The 19,821-nt window shown below is 42.8% G+C and overlaps 1 protein-coding gene across 1 annotated transcript in view; it reads left to right on the forward strand.

Annotated features, from left to right (window-relative positions):
- map2k5 (mitogen-activated protein kinase kinase 5) overlaps positions 1 to 19,821 on the forward strand; it is a 51,206-nt gene that overhangs the window by 23,149 nt on the left and 8,236 nt on the right. Inside the window, exons 16-21 of the mRNA XM_062989780.1 lie at positions 1,003 to 1,074; positions 4,063 to 4,092; positions 11,581 to 11,607; positions 11,959 to 11,991; positions 17,992 to 18,053; positions 18,782 to 18,827. Of these exons, the coding sequence (XP_062845850.1) occupies positions 1,003 to 1,074; positions 4,063 to 4,092; positions 11,581 to 11,607; positions 11,959 to 11,991; positions 17,992 to 18,053; positions 18,782 to 18,827 (270 nt within the window). The remainder of the gene's footprint in view (positions 1 to 1,002; positions 1,075 to 4,062; positions 4,093 to 11,580; positions 11,608 to 11,958; positions 11,992 to 17,991; positions 18,054 to 18,781; positions 18,828 to 19,821) is intronic.

Raw genomic sequence — 19,821 nt, forward strand, 5'->3', positions numbered from 1 at the left:
ATGAAATTATGTCATGTCCTCTCTGTAGCCTGCTGAGCTGTTCTGATTTATTGATGGAGTTCTGCTCATTAGCCAAAACATTAGGACCACTGATGGTAGTAACTAGATAAGGGCCAAATTGGTATAGCCAACCGACTGGGATGAAGTATCTGAATCAGCAAGGGAGTATCCACCAACAGTGGCCTGAGGAGGGACAAGTCACAAACCGCTGACAGGTTGTTGGGCAGCCAAAACTCAATGATGCTAGATGACATAAAAGCTGTGGTGTCTGGTATGAACCAACAGCACGACTACTAGGGGTCAAATTGCAGATTATTTCTAGAGGTCGGACCAATGTGTATGGGGTCCAGTTATGACAAATTACAATCTCCCACTGATAGTAGGCAATGCCTGTGCATACACCCCCACACAAGCACTTTAAAGGTATTAGAATTAACCAACACTGAAAGTATGAATGTTATTTTTATTAGTTTAAATCTATATTTTTTCAGTTTACATCTACACTTCAATTAAGCTCAGTCTCTAGGATAAGTCACAAACCGCTGACAGGTTGTTGGGCAGCCAAGACTCATATGCTAGATGACATAAAAGCTATGGTGCACTACTTGGGGTCAAATTGCAGATGATTTCTAAAGGTCTGACCAATATGAACATATTTTAGATGTACAGGATCCAGTTATGAGAACCGTAAATCATTGAACATCAGTGTTTTATTAATACAATAGAATTTCAACCAGGTTAATTCTTGGGTCGTGCAACTGGAATCTGCGGTTTGAATTTATATTGCTATCAGCAGGCCGGGTGTCTGCATACAGACTGGATTGGCTATGTATTGGGTGGGGAGGGGGCTGAATTGGCGCGATGAATTGGCTTCCATGTCCAGGGTGTCGTACTGCATTGTGCTCGGTGATTCCAGGAAAATCAGATCCACTGTTTTATTGTATATCAAATGTAATGATATTTTGATTTCATATATTTTGGTTCTATGTGTATGTTCCACAGCCGGAGCGGATATCGGGGGACGAGTATGGAATTCATTCAGACGTATGGAGCTTAGGAATCTCTTTCATGGAGGTAAGCCTTTCCCCCCCTTTCTTCTTAATATGGGAACTTATTTTTACTTAGAACATCAACAGATTTCACCTGAGGTGTCCAAATGTCTTCCATTATTTCCAACTCTGTTGCAATTTCTTTACCACATACACCCCACTCTTACTGGCTGAGAAGAGCATTATTATTAGCATTAGCATTAGCTCCCTTAATCTTTTACTGGCTAGTGACGGAATTATACAGAGAGCCGCAACACGTACAGACCGAACAGTTTAAGTCACTTTTGTAGCAGCAAGAATGTGACTCCTCATTAGGACGTCCCTCTTTCATCTCTGAGACTCAAACACCTCTTAGACCGATGCATGCAAGCACACACTTATACTTACACTGTGATTGGCTGCTGATGAACACAATGCAGTTCCTTGTGTGTAGCAAAATCAGCACACACGTTCTTAGGGCAATACACAAAAGTAACATCTGTGTTGTGTGTCTGCCCAGAGGTTGAAGATGTTGTGCTGCTGGTGTTTCTGTGGTAGTTTTTTTCTTTTTTTGCTGCTGCTATGAACCTGTGTGTGTGTGTGTGTGTGTGTGTGTGAGCTCAGAGCGATTAATAGTCCCCACAGGCAGCCTGTCCAAACAGATGTTGGCCTACAGCTATGCATGGATCACTGTTACAATCTCCTACTGATAGTAGACAATGCCAGTGAATACACACCCACACACACTTTAAAGGTATTAGAATTAACCAACACAAAGTACAAATTATATTTTTATATAGTTTAAATGTGTATGTTTTCCACTTTATCTCAGTCTAGAGATAAAGTGCTACAGATAAAAGATATAGAAATAAATTTGCCTGATCAGCCATAACATTAAAACCACCTCCTTGTTTCTACACTCACTGTCCATTTTATCAGCTCCACTTACCATATAGAAGCACTTTGTAATTCTACAATTACTGACTGTAGTCCATCTGTTTCTCTACATGTCTTTTTAACCTGCTTTTACCCTGTTCTTCAATGGTCAGGACCACCACAGAGCAGGTGTTATTTAGGTGGTGGATCATTCTCAGCACTGCAGTGACACTGACATGGTGGTGGTGTGTTAGTGTGCGTTGTGCTGGTATGAGTGGATCAGACACAGCAGCGCTGCTGGAGTTTTTAAATACCGTGTCCACTCACTGTCCACTCTATTAGACACTCCTGCGTAGTTGGTCCATCTTGTAGATGTAAAGTCAGAGACGATCGCTCACCTATTGCTGCTGTTTGACTTGGTCATCTTCTAGACCTTCATCATTGGTCACAGGACGCTGTTGGCTGGATATTTTTGGTTGGTGGACTATTCTCAGTCCAGCAGTGACAGTGAGGTGTGTCTTATCCACTCATACCAGCACAACACACACTAACACACCACCACCATGTCAGTGTCACTGCAGTGCTGAGAATGATCCACCACCTAAATAATACCTGCTCTGTAGTGGTCCTGTGGGGGTCCTGACCATTGAAGAACAGCATGAACGCAGGCTAACAAAGCATGTAGAGAAACAGATGGACTACAGTCAGTAATTGTATAACTACAAAGTGCTTCTATATGGTAAGTGGAGCTGATAAAATGGACAGTGAGTGTAGAAACAAAGATGTGGTTTTATGTTATGACTGATCAGTGTATAACAGAACTAAATAAATACAGCGAATTTCTTGTTTCTAATTTTTATCTTTTGGTCTTGAACAATGCAGAATTTATGCTCAGACATCTGCCTTTATCTGATATTCAAAAGCAAACTATTAATTAATATTGCGTGTCTTAATAAAGGAACCAGGTTGTGTGGAAAATATCTGAAGGAAGGAAAGTGTGAATATAAAAGCAGAGATTGAAAAGCTGGGTGGTAAAACTCCATCGATCACTCAGCCAACAGAGCTGTTCGTAATTAGAGCACCGTGTTCTATACACATCTGTTTCTCCAGCTCCCTTCAGTGGCTGTATTATTTTTTCTTTATTTCCTGGAGAATATTAGTTTTACAGAGTTGGTTTGTACGTCGAACAGGGTACATTGAAATTCCTGTACTGAATTTGCCATGCCGGTGGTTTACATCAGCTCTATTGATTTTTAATTTGTTTGTGTCAGCAACTCTGAGTGGCTGTGACAAATGGGCATCCTGTTTTTGTCAATATCGTTGAATATCTTACCTATTATAAAAGTAATTGATTTGGATTGAGGGGGGAAAGACATTTATCAAACTTATTGAACCAGCGTTTTGTTGATAATGACAGACTCTGACCTGGGCAGGTCGGTTCCGCTAGTCACAGCTAACGTTCAGATGAAATTAGCCAGTGAATTTAGTTTAATTCAGAAATCTGGAAGTAATCTAGTTTGTCAATTAGTCCCATTTAAATAAAATAATAGAATTAGGGCAGAGGGGTTGTCCCCCAAGAAGAAGGGTCAGACCCAAGCCCCACTCTTTAACCAACCCATAATGTAAACCATGGAGTCATTGAGTGTTGTACAGGTGATCAACTTGCTGCTTGTTAAGTACAATTTTGGCATCAATACCACTCCTTAAGTGTGTATCTGTATCTTGTAGGGATGTAAAGATACACTCTATTCACGATGCGATGCGGTTCACGATACTGGGTTCACGATACGATACAAACCATGCAAAACTATGCTGCACATTTCTCTTTTTGTGTAAAAAAAAAAAAAACTGAAATGAAATAAATCCCACATTATATAAATAAATGAATAATACAAATAAAGAAAGTATCCTAACATGAATACATTTGGCTGAAAAAATTCAGAACCTGGCAACCCTGTAGTGACCTCAACCAGGCGAGGTGTATAGCGCCAGGGCAATCTGCTGTTTAAAGTGAATATCGATTCATCATACATGTAAACCGATTTGAATCGTTACACATGTGAATCGATTTTTAACTGTCTTGTGGTGCATCGTTACATCCCTAGTATCCTGTCCCAAAAATTGTATTTATTTGTTTTTTTTTTTTTTCTTTTCACAGCTGGCTCTCGGTCTTTTCCCTTATCCCCAGGTGAGTGTGTCACTATTATTTTACTATAACCTGCATTTAAGTGCTTTATTATTCACTTAAACCCTGCAAACTGTTGTGTTCTTAGGTCATTTGACTTTGTGTGGCTGTGTTGAACTGTCATGTTGTTCTGTTCGTCCACTGTTCACCTCAGGGTTCCAATATTTCGCCTATCAGAAAATCTCTTTAGTCAGATATTGGATGGATGGATAGAAGTGTGTCAGACACTGTAACGCTGCATTTCTGAAGCCATCTGAAAGTGTACAGGGGCTCTTTAATGAGGGAAATGTTGACTAATGTTTAATAAATTACTCTCAGCATGCCTGTTGGGTTAATTAGCATTTTAAACCAGAACAGCCACTCGGGGCAGCTTGTGGAAAGCAGGAAGGAACGCTCTTACAGGCTGCGTCTAGTGCCGAGACCTTGAGTATTATAGACGCTGTTATTAATATAAATGGAGCAGAATTTATATATATATTGCTGTTTCAGTGGCTCATCTTGTCATCTTGTGACTAGTCTTGCTCTTAATCACATGCCATAGATATTAGTTCTGGTTTGGAGATTGAGCTGGCCATGACAGGGTCTTTATCTCGTGGTTCTCCATCCACACCTTGGTTTACCTGGCTGTGTGGCATGGAGCGTTGTCCTAATGGAAAAAACAAACCTTACTGGATACACTGGATGTGGCTTGCTCATGAGTCCTCCATATCATCATCAATCCTTTACCAAATTAAACAGTGGGTGAGACACACTGTGGTTTGTAGGCTCTTGTAAGTCTCAATCTAGTCATTTATCAACCAGGTTTTGGGCTAAGCTAAATAAATGGCCTTACTCCAGTACTCTACGGTCCAATCCTTATGATCTTTATTGTTGTTGTGCCCAGTGTCTGCTCCTTGACCTTGTTTCTATGACAATTATGGAAGCAGCAGCCTGACTCTCACTGGATCCAAAACTCTATATTGTGGTCCTACCTGCCACCCAGCTGGTCCTATTGCACGAGGATAGTTATGACCCCAACAATATTTTAATATTTATATTATTTAATTAAGATTTGGTCCATGTGATCATCTAATGAGCACTTCATTAAGCAGAACGACCATAATTAGTCAGATGTAAATTTAAGTAAATGATGCTATCCATTAGAAAGCATGGGTCCATATTATATTTAGGCCAATTTGCATGTTTCTGTGTGTGTAAGTGTCGCACAGTGAGGTAGGCCTGGGGCATGTCTCATTTGGAAGTGCTCTCCAAGAGCGGCTATTGTCATGTTAATGCAGCGAGCGCTGTTAAATAAATTCATGCACACATGTAATAATCGTTTTTGTCCTTTTTGATCAAGTTTGGCCCCAAACTAAGGGCCTCGCTCAGTGGGCCAACATTGACAATTTGGCAATGGTGGGGCTTGAACCAGTAACCCGTAACCTTCCGATCACTAGTCAGGTACCTTAATGACTGAGCTACCACCTCCCTGCGGTTAAGTGATGTCATGTTCAGTTTGATTGGAGCGACGGTGATTTTTGGATATTTTTTTTTTTTAAGAACTTTTCCGTTCTTGGCAAACTGCCAGCGGTGCTTTACTGCCGCTCTTCGTGCTTTTACACCCCATTAATTTATTACTCACCCTCTCTAATACGCTCCTTTTCTATGTTTCTCCCCCTCTCACTGCCTCCTTCAGACTCTGTCTCCGCAACTCTGAATTTCATTCGGCGAGGAGGTCAAGAGCAGTGTGTGTGTGTGTGTGTGTGTGTGTGTGTGTGTGTGTGTGTGTGTGTGTGTGTGTGTGTGTGTGTGTGTGTGTGTGTGTGAGACAGAGAGTGAAAGGAAGACAGGACCTCCTGCTGCCACAGCGTTTTTGCTCTTGATGTTAATTTTCCCAGCTCCATATGGTGCTACAGACTCTTCACCTACAGGCATCGCAGGCTCACACAGAGCCCAACACACACACACACACACACACACAGTACCTCAGGCCTGGCTTGTCATTTACAGCAACCCGTGCGTCTGTGTGTTCTCACGTTCACACACACTCACACACACGTATGCACCCGGTCACCAGTGTAGGGCCGGACACAGGGCTCAGATTGTAAACTCACAGTCCAGGGTTTGAGCTTGTGTTAAACTGGTTTGCAGTGTGTGTGTGTGTGAGTTGTCTTGTCATTGATTATAAAAGACTCTTTAATTCCGTCTCACCCCATGTTGGGATTAATTTGCATTCTTTGTCAAGAGTTAATGGCGTCTCTCAATGGCTCGCTCGGAGAATCTTTGAAGACTGCAGACTCGCTGGCATGTGTATACAGCCGCCGGCGCTTCTTCCTCTGATTGATTTGTTGTTGCCTTTTGTGTTCTCCGGCTGTTTCTGTTTTGGATCTTTTTTTTATCCTTCTTTATATTCAGCCAAACATATTGTATGAAATTGCTTTCACTAGCGCTTCGAATCGGAGCTTCAATCTGTTTTAGTAGGATGCGTTTAACTGGTTTTATTTAAATGGTTACGATTGCGTTGATCATTTGTTTCCCCTCATTACCGTTCCATCATGGATATGACAGAATCCATGTTTAGCATTAAACAACATCAATATTTTTTTTATTTTAAACCAACAGTGTTGCTTTGTTTTGGAACAGGCAAACATCCTTCCCAGTTTAAGCTTTCTGGCAAAGTGGAGCTGGTTTTTATCCATTTCTTAAGGATGCGCCATTCGGAAAGCATTTCCTCCACGTTCTGCGATTCTGAAGACTACCTCTTCATGATCAGACCTAGAATAGAAAACATACGTGTATCCACATGTTAAACAAAACATTCAAGGCTGGATTTTATATAAGTTTTCTTGAGCTGAGAGGGTTAAGGGTCGTGCTTAAAGCTCCAGCAGTGGCTGAGTGGCAAATAATAGAAAAGAATAGAATAGAATGCCTTTATTGTCATTGCACAGTGCATCTCCTTCACGGTACATGTATGTACACACAGACATATACAGGGGTTGGACAATGAAACTGAAACACCTGGTTTTAGACCACAATAATTTATTAGTATGGTGTAGGGCCTCCTTTTGCGGCCAATACAGCGTCAATTCATCTTGGAAATGACATATACAAGTCCTGCACAGTGGTCAGAGGGATTTTAAGCCATTCTTCTTGCAGGATAGTGGCCAGGTCACTACGTGATGCTGGTGGAGGAAAACGTTTCCTGACTCGCTTCTCCAAAACACCCCAAAGTGGCTCAATAATATTTAGATCTGGTGACTGTGCAGGCCATGGGAGATGTTCAACTTCACTTTCATGTTCATCAAACCAATCTTTCACCAGTCTTGCTGTGTGTATTGGTGCATTGTCATCCTGATACACGGCACCGCCTTCAGGATACAATGTTTGAACCATTGGATGCACATGGTCCTCGGTAGTCCTTGGCAGTGACGCGCCCATCTAGCACAAGTATTGGGCCAAGGGAATGCCATGATATGGCAGCCCAAACCATCACTGATCCACCCCCATGCTTCACTCTGGGCATGCAACAGTCTGGGTGGTACGCTTCTTTGGGGCTTCTCCACACCGTAACTCTCCCGGATGTGGGGAAAACAGTAAAGGTGGACTCATCAGAGAACAATACATGTTTCACATTGTCCACAGCCCAAGATTTGCGCTCCTTGCACCATTGAAACCGACGTTTGGCATTGGCGTGAGTGACCAAAGGTTTGGCTATAGCAGCCCGGCCGTGTATATTGACCCTGTGGAGCTCCCGACGGACAGTTCTGGTGGAAACAGGAGAGTCGAGGTGCACATTTAATTCTGCCGTGATTTGGGCAGCCGTGGTTTTATGTTTTTTGGATACAATCCGGGTTAGCACCCGAACATCCCTTTCAGACAGCTTCCTCTTGCGTCCACAGTTAATCCTGTTGGATGTGGTTTGTCCTTCCTGGTGGTATGCTGACATTACCCTGGATACCGTGGCTCTTGATACATCACAAAGACTTGCTGTCTTGGTCACAGATGCGCCAGCAAGACGTGCACCAACAATTTGTCCTCTTTTGAACTCTGGTATGTCACCCATAATGTTGTGTGCATTGCAATATTTTGAGCAAAACTGTGCTCTTACCCTGCTAATTGAACCTTCACACTCTGCTCTTACTGGTGCAATGTGCAATTAATGAAGATTGGCCACCAGACTGGTCCAATTTAGCCATGAAACCTCCCACACTAAAATGACAGGTGTTTCAGTTTCATTGTCCAACCCCTGTATATACACATGTATTTACAAAATAAACATATCTATTACAAAATCTATTGCAATCTAGATACAAAAATAAACGTGTGGTTTTAAGAACTTTACAGAAAAAAAAGAAGAAGAAGGTTATTGCACAGTCCCTATAAATTGCACATTATTTCCTAGGATGTAAAGTTTGATAGTTTAGTGTTTTTATGGCAGAGGGGTAAAAGCTTTTCAGGAGTCTGGAAGTACGGGCCTTGATACTCCTATAGCGCCTACCAGAGGGCAACAAGGAGAACAGGTTGCAACAAGGGTGAAATGAGTCCTTAATGATGTTTGTGGCCCGACGCAGGCATCGGGTTCTGTAAATGTTCTCTAGTGAAGGCAGCTCAGTGTTGATGGTTCTCTGAGCTGATTTGATGACCCTCTGAAGAGCATTCTTGTCAGCCTCAGAGCAGCTGGCATACCACACCAGAATGCCATGGGTGAGTATGCTTTCCACAGTGCTGCGATAGAAGGACACCAGTAGCTGCTTGGACAGGTTGGCTTTTCTTAGTGTCCTTAAAAAGTAGAGTCGCTTCTGTGCTTTTTTCACTAGAGAGGTGGTGTTGGTGGTCCATGTGAGGTCTTGGGAGATGTGTGTGCCTAGGAATTTGAAGTTAGACACTCTCTACTGTGTTTCCTCCGATGTATAAGGGAGTAGGTTCCTCTCTCTGTCTCCTGAAGCAGATGACCATCTCTTTTGTTTTAGAGGTGTTGAGTGCCAGGTTGTTAATGGAGACAGTTTGAGGACTTCTTCCCTGTAGGCAGACTCATCTCAAAGCTGGAATATTTGTTACCCTGACAGTGCTTAAGTGCTTTACTGACACGAAACATACTAACAACGTTGTCTTGGATAACCAGCTGCCCTTCTCCTCTCATCTAGCCAACATGACAAGATCATGCTGGTTCCTCCTCTACAACATCAAGAAGATTCGACCATTTTTCTCTATGGCAGCCAATCAGATTCTTGTCAACTGGACTCCTGCAACCTTCTCCTGCCAGGGGTTCCCATGTCCACTATTAAACCCCTGCAACTCATTCACTGCCCCCACTGAACCCACTGCTGCGTTTTCTTTACTGGCCTCCTGTAGCTGCCTGCATTCAGTTTAAAACACTGATGGTTGCCTACAAAGCCAAACCTGGATCATCACCAAGCTACCTTGAAGGACTAATCAAATCCCACTCAGCCTTCAAGCCACTAGTCTCACTCATCTTGATCCTCCACCCAGAACTCAAGGAAGACACGCATCAAGCTAATGTGTCTGATTATTTTAAAACTAGTCATATAATTAACCCTTATTCATTTATACATTGTCTGTTTTACCACCATTCAGTCCTATTCAGGATCACGATGGGTACTCACTGGGCAAAGGGTAGTAAACACCCCAAACAGGGTCACCTGTTCATCACAGGGCAAACACACATACATATATTGACACATACATTCACATCTTTTTTTAGCTTCAATTAACCTGGCTGCATGTCTTTGGACTGTGTGTGGAACCCCCCAAATTCCACCCAGGACAAACCAAACCCCAAGGACCTTCTTACTGCGAGGCCACTGTGCCACCCTGCTTTTTCTTATATATAATGACAATGAATAATATTATCCATGTTCTCTTGTTTACTTGGGCATTCCTGAGTCAAGTTTAGTGCTCAGCTTGACAGTTAGGGTTGCCAGGTTTCCGTCATAGCAATCAGACAGACCAGAGATAGGAGGTGTGTTCGCTTCACCCAGATCTCCGATCCAGGTCAAATTCAGTCAGGGCTGCTGCCAGCAAGGTGGGTTACATCTGGTGAGCTGATATGTATCACAGATATATAACAGAACAAATGGGCATTATGGGAAATGAAATGTATCAAAGTATTTCACTTGTGCCCGATTTAAACTGGTGATTTATGTCTGGAAGTCGGCGCCGTTGCTTTGTATGCTGAATCCTGAAGTATTTAAAAAGTGCATAGCAGCGTGTAATCAGGGGAGCGAGCACCTGCAGGATAGCGCATTCATCTCCGAGCGCGCTGAAGGCAGGAGGATCAGGTGTGTTCCAATCTGAGGAGCGACCGCCTCCTGCTAGGAGAAGAAATGCGCTCTCAGCTCAAATGCTGAGCACGGGAAAATGTCCCGGGCAGCTGGTGCTCGGTCACCCTGATCAGACACATTCCTCCGTCTGTATGCAGATTATTTCTCACTCATAGTATTTTAACATCGCTTTAACACTCTGGTTACATTCACCTCACTTGTGTGTCTTTGGACTGTGAGAGGAAACCGGAGCTCCCGGAGGAAACCCAGACAGACACGGGGAGAACATGCCACACAGAAAGGACCCGGACCGGGAATCCACCTGGGAATCGAACCACCGTGCTCATGCTGTTACCCTATATTCAGAATGCCAGTGATTTTTCACCTCTTGTCGCCTGAATCGCTGATCGTTAATCGTGCTGCGTTCACACTGGCAGCGTCATCATCGTCTGTACGTTTGGTTGCCGTGGTTTAACCGATACCCAGCAAGAAAAAAACTTTACTGGCTTGTATCTACAGAGTGTATAGGAAGTGTTCCGATGTGATGTCCAGTGCAATGGACACGGGGTCTGAAAGGCTTTGTTTAACTGTATTTATTACAGTTAATAACTGTATTTTCCCAGCGTCCCAACTTTTTAACGCCAACAGCAAAAAAATAATTTGTTTTTTTGTTGAGCCACTGCGTAGCCACTGATGCAGCGCTGCTTTCACATCATCACCACATGGAAACTTCTTCCCCTTAAAGCTTCTTTAAGAGGAGCATCCAATCAGATGGTGCTAAATCCAGACTATAAGCTCTCCTTCAGTCTCTCAGACATGACCGATTACAAGTATCGTTTGAGTAAAGGGCATCATATAGCATAAAATAGTGAAATTGCTGCTTCTTTTAGATCATGTGACTTCCGATTCCTCTCCTGCTCACTTTTTTCCGAACCTCTTCGTTAAACCTGAAGGCAGAGACGAAGACAGAGACGATCCCCGCTTGTGCTGCGAAGCCCGGCCGCACTAAATGAAGATCAAGCTATTAGCGCTTTGTGTATTTTCATTATGCAAATGCTGTTAACACGACGTGCCCGCTCGTGGCCACCGGGCTTTTCCTGGCTTTTCCTGTCTGTTTTTTCCCCCTAGTGATCATAAACAGATCCTACCGCGACGCTTGTGATTATAACATGCTAATTACATAGCGCCTCACGTTCCTAATATTCGTTCCCTGTTGTTTTTCTTTCTGCAGATTCAGAAAATCCAAGGTTCCTTAATGGTAAGTATTTGATTAGTTGTTGTTTTTGTTTGTTTGTTTGTTCGACTTGCGTCTTTTAGAAATGCAGCTGACCTGCAGATTATTTCTTTTGATAGTCGTTGCGTCGCCTCGCCTGGTTGCTCGCCTGTAAAGTTAATACGATAAAACAATACGCCGGCACTTAAGCGCGCCGTATTCCGACGGAAGGCCATTAGGACGCGATGGCTTTCCGTGTGTCTCGGTGCGCTTGATTAATCTGGCTCGCTACCTGTTTTGCTGCATTACTGATTTGGTTTCCAGCGCCCTGTAAGGAGATTGTGTGTGTGTGTGTGATCTAATCTCATTGTGTCTCCCCCTCCTTCTCCTCCGCAGCCTTTCCAGTTATTGCAGTGCATCGTTGATGAGGTGAGTCCGTGTCTGATGCGCCCGAGCCGCTAAAGCCGTGGCTAATGGGGCGGAAAGCTGCTGTTTTGTTTCCTAATGAAGCAAGGTGCTTTAGATAAAGCCAGAGGCTGGAGTAGCTTAGCATGCTGGGATAAAATGCCTGACCTTCAGTCAGCCGTTAAGCAGTGATTGGGAAAAGTCTGGCAAATCGAATTGACCGTATGCTGATCAGTTAGCCTCGTCTGTTCTGTTTTGAGTGACGGGCCAAATTTACTTTATGTAGTCGTTTATTACAGTCGGAAATCGCAATAACTATAGCAGTTATGTATTGAGTGTATCAGGTGCAGCAGTGTTGTTGGGATTTTGAAATACTGTTAACATACTGGCCTCTTTATTAGGAACACATAGCCTGTTAGCGTTCATTAAAGGTGTATAAATAGAGACTAGGGGTCTGTCTTAAATACTAGTGAGCTGCCTTGCTCCCTACTGCCTACCTAGGCAGCTGTCTAAGTAGAGAGGATTCTAATAAGACATGAACTTATTAGGCAGATTATTTGGACGCACTACTTATACTTATATATTTTTTGCTTCCAACTGGGCAGAAACAGTTTAGGGAAGGCTCTTTCCTGTTCCAGAGAGACATGAAGAAACTCCAGTGGTCTACACTGGGCCTTGACCTCAGCCCTACTGAACAGCTTTGGAATGAACTTGAACATCAATCGAGTCTGTTGACCAGCATCAGTGCCCAGCCAGACAAACTCTTTTGACTGAATGTGCACAAATCCCCACAGACACACTTCAAATCCTTGTTAGAAGCCTGCTCAGAAGAGTGGCTGTTGTTATAGACGTCACTATTTTAATCCCACTTGTTTTTGAACTTGCATGTCCAACAAACTAATAGTCAGGTGTCCAAATACTTTTTGGCAGTTAATGTATATTGATTGGGGCACCACACTGGTTCTAATTCGTCCTCTAAATTCTTTACCTGTCTTTGTCAGACTGTTTCTGACTCCTCTTTATCAGCCCTTGTCTTCCCTACACACACACACACACTTTGCTGGGGTAATGTAGCATGACTGGGTTTCAGAGCTCACAGGCTGGGTGGTGTTACATTAACCTTGACCTCCGTTAGGCACTAAAATACACCGGCCCCAGACCATGACACACTTCTTCACTCTGTGCTGGCTTAGGTGAGGGACAGGAACTCGGATACATACTGGACACACTCGCTGATCTACTGTCCACTGCAGTTAGACAGAATAAAGTCAGGCTGTTCCACCTGACCTTCGAATTCAAGTTCCTATGGAGATTTATAGTCAATTTTTAGTAATAATATTTTGTTTATTCAGAAGTACTCTTGTTATACCCCCGTTTTATCAGTCAGGGTCATTGTGGGTCAGGTTTGCCCCGGTTTCGCTGGGTGCAAAGCAGCAACACACCCCGGAAATGACACTAATCCATGTGTAGACCCTCGAATCAAGTTTACTCATGTTCATTCTATAATGTTTGTGTTATACCATAGCTTTGTCCTGGTCAGGCTTGTAGTAGGTCTATGGTGCTAATCCATCACAGGGACTCTTTTACCCCACCACGCCCTCCTCCCTTCAGTTCTCAGACATAGCCAGCCAATCTGTATGTATGTAGACGCCTGATCAGCCAACAGCAGTGCTATATAATATGATGAGGTTGCTGTTTTAGGCCTATATATTTCCAGAGTCACTGATGGTGTGATTGCATTTAAATGAGCTTTACGTGCCTACTTATTTACCCAGCGCTGATGAGAATAATGACGGTCATCCTCGGATGGCGTTTTCCTGTTGGTACCAATTTGTACAAGATTTAATGACTGACTTCGAAGTAAAGTAATGAGTAGTGTAGTTCCGCTGTTTCAGAAAGTAAAATAATCCCATTACAGCTTTAAAGAAGCAGTTCATCATTTCTAGTGAACGAGAAATCACTTTTTTTTTACTTTAATTTAACCTGGTCAGGGTTGCAGTAGGTCCGGTTTCACTGGAATCATCGGGTGCCAGTTCATCACAGGGCCAACACTTTTCATACTGGTCAATCATGTACTGTATGTCAAAGCCTGTCCAGCTGATTCTATCTAACTGTATGGGGATCCATCGCATTTACATTTTTGGCATTTAACAGATGCTTTTAGGCACTGTGACAGTATATTTTTTAAGCAATTGAGAATTAATGGCCTTGCTCAAGGGCCCAACAGTGGCAACTTGGCAGTGGTGGGGTTTGAACCAGCAATCTTTTAATTACTAGTCCAGTACCTTAACCACTAGGCTGCAACTGCCATCACCACGCCCCCTATATGTACACGCGTGTCCAGCCAGACCAGCACTGAGGACTCATCTGACCTATTATGTTAAATATTTTATTATTAATATTATATGGCAGGATTTAGGGGTCCTCAGTTATTACAGTTATTACATCGGATGACGCTCCCAACTCGACCCTCCTGGGCTGACGAGGGGATTCAAACCCTAGATTCCAGCGAAAGTGCAGTCCAGCCAAAATTCAGGTTGCCAGATATTCATTTTTCCCTTTTAATAGGACTGTCTGGTTTTTGGCTGATTTGTAGGTTGCGCAATAACAAAGGCTTCACTCTCAAACTCAGGTTTGGGAAATCTGGCAACCCTAACAAACAGTCAACTACAAAACTTACAGTTCATGATCATTTCAGGTGACAGTTTTGTGTGTTTTTATCACCAATTAAGCTCAGTGGTTAAGGTACTGGACTTGTAATCATAAGGTTACTGGTTCAAGCCCCACCATCGCCAGGCTACTAATGTTGGGCCCCTGAGCAAGGCCCTTAACTCTCAATTGCTCTAATTGTATTCAGTGCAAATTGTAAGTTGCTTTGGATAAAAACAGCTGCTAAATGCTGCAAATGTAAAATTAAACATCAAAACAATTATGGGTAATTAATGGTAATTATGGGAATTTTAAGTGTGTGTGTGTGTGTTTAAGGCTTATTTTTTTGCTTCAGCAGTTCGCTGACACGCGCTAACAGCAGAATGGCAGGAGGGAAAAGAGAGGAGCCTAAACACACATTAAACATACTGAACTTGTCCTTTCTCTTATAGATCGAGCGTAATTAATAATTAAACAGCGCCCGCTGTAATGGCTCGACCCAGCTGAACTGTTCATTACTCAAACGAGCAGAGGCATCACTCAAACTATTTTCTGCCGTGCCCTTCCTCGCAAGTGCCCCAAGGCCAGGGAACACCGCCACCTACTTTTAGCTGACCATAGCCCTATCACAAACACAGCAACAGCTACTAAATCAAAACTTTACAGGGTGTGAGAGAGGGGGCGGGACGAGACGCATGGGGTCAGCAGGGGCTTGTTGGGACCTAGTTTGTAAGAGTAATCCAGTACAGTTAGGGAAGATTTTCATTAAAACCACCAAGGTCAGTCATTTAAGCATAATGAACAACACACTGGTTATTATTTTCAGCATTTAGCAGACGCCTTTATCCAAAGTGACTTACAGTACTGTAGTATAGAGTGTACAGGCTTTGCTCAGGGGCAACATAACCTGGCGACAGTGGGGCTTGAACCAGTGACCTTCTGATTACTAGCAGTACTTTAACCACTTGGCTACAACTGCCTACTGCCTATTGGCAGGACAAGTAAGTGTTAAGATCCAAACTTCACACACTGGCTGTGTTTCAAAACCTAGTGAGCTGCCCTGCCTCCCACTGCCTACCTAGGCAGCTCCCTGGACAGGTTGCCAGTCCATAACACCTAGGGCAGTTAATCTGACTGCACGTCTTTGGACTGTGAGAGGAAACCGGAGCGCCCGGAGGAAACCCACACAGACACAGGGAGAACATGCAGACCCAGACGGCTCCACCCGGGAACAGAACCCAGGGACTTTTCTTTCTGTGAGGCGACAGTGCTACCCACCGAGCCACTGTCCCACCCCTCCTGTACAGGGAACACACTTAATTTGGGAAAAAAAGGAGTGGATATAGTAAGAGGAAGGACAGAGACATAGTAGCAAACCCCTTTTTTATAAGAAATAAATCAGAATCCAGCTTGGAAGTAGAAATCGAACTGGAATGTACAGAAAGGAAGAATCAATACTGTATAGTTCTAGAAATATTTAGTCATTTCATTTTGCATTTAGCTTTAACCTTGTGTTTGGGGTGAAAGGTTCATCAATTAAATTTGATTTAAATTAAATTTGAGCAAAATCCGATTTCTATTGTGTGTGTTCATGCCGTTCTGTGCGATGGGTTTATTGTTCATGTATGCAGCACTGTGTGTGTGTGTGATGCTATAGAACGGCTTTAATAATCATCAGCAAGGTCTCCTGAGCCTCAGGTGAGGGGCGAATAAACAGCCAAATGAGGTAAAACATACAAGAGTCCCCTTTGTCCGTCTCTCTTCGACGGTTCGCGTGTGCCTCCCAGCCTCTCTCGCTCCTTTCCCCTTCCCCGTGTGTGCTGCGCGTGTACGGCCTGCTTTCGGTGCCCAGCAGCTTGTTCGGCCATCTGTAGGGCAGCTTGTCTTTTATTGTTCCGCTTTTCTAATAAGACTCCGTCTTAAATCCGCCGCTGTAATTACTGATCTAATTCCGCCTGATAATTGCAGCCGGGCAATTACATGTATATTTACCGCTGGTATTGTGAAGCGAGCCCGACTCAGGGTCTCCGGCCGTTTGTGCAAGCCGGATAATGGCAGGGCTGCATAATGCGCTGGTGCTTTCATCAGTTTCATCAGCTTCATTAGGTTTATCGTACTACAGCCTGATCAAAGCACTGTCGTGAAGTGCAGATGTGCGATCGTTCAACGATTTTAAACATCAAACCAGCGTCCTCATGGGCAGGAGAATATTTATGACCAAAATATTATTATTTAGTATTTAGTACAGCTTGTGCGTCCAGAAATATTTGACATGCATGTTAATGTCACTAGAAGAGGTCAGTTGGATTTTAGATGACACGAGGGCTTTGTTGGGACACTGACCAATTTTTTATGATTTCAATTTTATGTTTCTACCTTAACGGCTGAATGTAAACCTAGAACGTCCAGTGACGTCCGGTGCGAGGCTTCATGGTCCGGGTCCTTCCTGTGTGGAGTTTGCATGTTCTCCTGTGTCTGTGTGGGTTTCCTCCGGGAGCTCCGGTTTCCTCCCACAGTCCAAAAACATGCAGTCAGGTTAACTGGAGGTGCTGAATTGCCCTATAGGTGAATGTGTGTGTGTGTGTCTGCCTGCCCTGCAATGGACTGGCGCCCCATCCAGGGTGTTAGTGTGCCTTGCGCCCATTGAAAAGCTGGAATAGGCTCCAGTAGCGCCCCTGATTGGATGAGCGGTTAAGAAAGTGAGTGAGCGGTTCGAAACTCTGCATTGCCACCGATCGGATGGACGCCATCTGACAGGCGTAATTGGCAGTGCCTGCAGCAGAGACGGTTCTGCTAGGGCGGAATGACCGAACTATGTGGGTGGGGTCTTCAAACACTGTGTAAGGACCCTGATTGGCAGATAGAGAGGCGCCTGTGCAGAGTGCATATTTGAAAAAGGATTCGGCAAAGGGCTGCGCAATATACCCACCTCGATTGCATTCAGAGATTCCCCAGCAGCAGAAGACCTTGGTCTAGGGCCCGACTGTGGCAGCCTAGCAGTGGTGAGGTTTGAACCAGCAACCTTCAGCATACTAGTCTAATACCTTATACTAGGCTACAACTGCCATATACTTATTTTTATTAAGGAGGTCCATCTATGTTACAGTCAATCGAAATCCTTTCATCCAAATGTATGTCCTCCTTCCTTTCAGAGACTGTTGATGATGTTATTTCAGCCTGTACATCGTTGTGCATTGTACCCGACTTAACAAAAGAGGGGTTCAGTTGCTGCGGATAGATCAATACCTACAGCTTTTCATCGAAACATCTTCATCAAGCAAACATGCACGTTATTGACTGAGGTTCGTCTCGGTCAATACTGCGTTTTCATGTCTTCAGATGTACTTCAGTGACCAGCGTTTCTGTCTGTTGCAGGATCCTCCTGTGCTTCCGGTTGGTCAGTTCAGCGAGAAGTTCGTGCACTTTATAACACAGTGGTGAGTGTTTTGGCTGGTGCTACCATGTGACAATAAAATAGAAACGAAATAGTCATCCTATAATGCTTGACAAAAAGCGGCTTCTTAATAAAGGGGTGCCAATAATTATGGCAGTTTTATTATTGTTGTTTTTTCATTTACTTCATATACTTCCTTTGACCACAGTATATATGTAGGTACACTACCTCTCTGTTCTTGTCGTGCCCCAAATACCCACAATCCTTGTCATTTCTGCAGTCCTTCTGCCCCTTATTCCCTCAGCTGTTCTGGACCTGCAGGCACTGGATGAAAACACCGGGATTGTTTAGCAGCTGTTGTTTACTTGCCACTCACCTTATTTACACACACAGGTCACTTGCTATTTCACTGTTATTTCAACGCCCCCTGCGATCCTGAACTCATTTGTAATGATGCTCCGTTCATCTCCCTCCACTGTGCATCCAGTCAGACCGGGCCAGCTCGCCCAGCTAGGGCTGGATCTGTACTAAAGAAATCTGGTTATAAACCTCACAAGGATGCGCCGTTGTGTTATACCTCACCGGCAAAAAGGGAATAATATTGCCATTGATTTTTGTCTTCACAAATTTTAAATAGCTAAATAGACTGAATGCTGTAGCTAAACTCCTAATTATGAGCATGTCCTTGTGCGCCGCGTTCGCACGATTAAAACTGATTACTAGTTTCATCCAGATCTGTTTATTAAGTATGAACTCTTTTTCTCTCAACAGCATGAAAAAGCAGCCGAAAGAACGCCCTGCACCAAATAACCTCATGGTGAGTCAGTGTCCTTCCTTTAAGATATATTTATCTTTAGTTTTCTCTTCATAGGAGCTATTGCTTCTTTTATAAAGCACAGCAGCCTTGTGAAGAACTGCAATTTCCAAGCGGTATTTAATCAAGTTAATTGAATCAGTAATTATATACAAGGCTCATGGAAAAACGATTATTAAAGTTGTATTTAACAGTCATAATTATTTTAGTTAAAGTTTAAGTGATGTGGCTCGTATTGATAGTGAAAGGAAGACCTTGACTCTTTACCCATCATCCTGACAGCCTATAACGAGTAATTTCCAGATCAACAAATCAAATGTCCAGATTTGCACAGAAAATGGTCTGATGACCACAGCATCAAGAACATTTCAGTTTTCTGACCTTTTAGAGTGCATTAATTTTATCAAGCATTATAGAAAGACTTAGTGTTAAAAATACTTAATGCAGGGATGCCAATAATTATGGTGCATGATTGTTAACAAAAAAACAATATTTTTTTTAAATTTTTTTCACTTTAATTTAAGATTAATTCAGTATAAACATTTCTGAACTTGTATTTATTGAGAGGCTCGTAATTCTAAGACTTAATTTCTGCAGTTTGGATAACAATGTACACAATTTTTGCAGAATTTGCTACAACGTTTTTCAATCCTTAATTGTTATTTGAAAGATTATATATAAAGTTTATATTAAAAGTTGGTTAATACTCAAAGTTGGTGTCTCTACAGACGATTAACAAAACCTGGTCGCCTGTTGTCAATTTTATTTATAAATGTTGCATTCTTTAATACTTACTTAATTTATTTATTATATTTATTGTTTTTAATGTTTTTTTTTTTTATTTAAACGCTAATTAGGTTGTTTTTTTTTTGCTTTTTATTATTATTATTTATTTTGTTATTGTTTATTATTTATCTATTTGATAGTTAACTTGTCTTTCATCCTTTGCAAGTCACTACATGTTTTGGGATTTTAAAGATACCCACTCTAATTATTG

The sequence above is a fragment of the Trichomycterus rosablanca genome, chromosome 27 (assembly GCF_030014385.1).
Source record: "Trichomycterus rosablanca isolate fTriRos1 chromosome 27, fTriRos1.hap1, whole genome shotgun sequence".
NCBI lineage: Eukaryota > Metazoa > Chordata > Actinopteri > Siluriformes > Trichomycteridae > Trichomycterus > Trichomycterus rosablanca.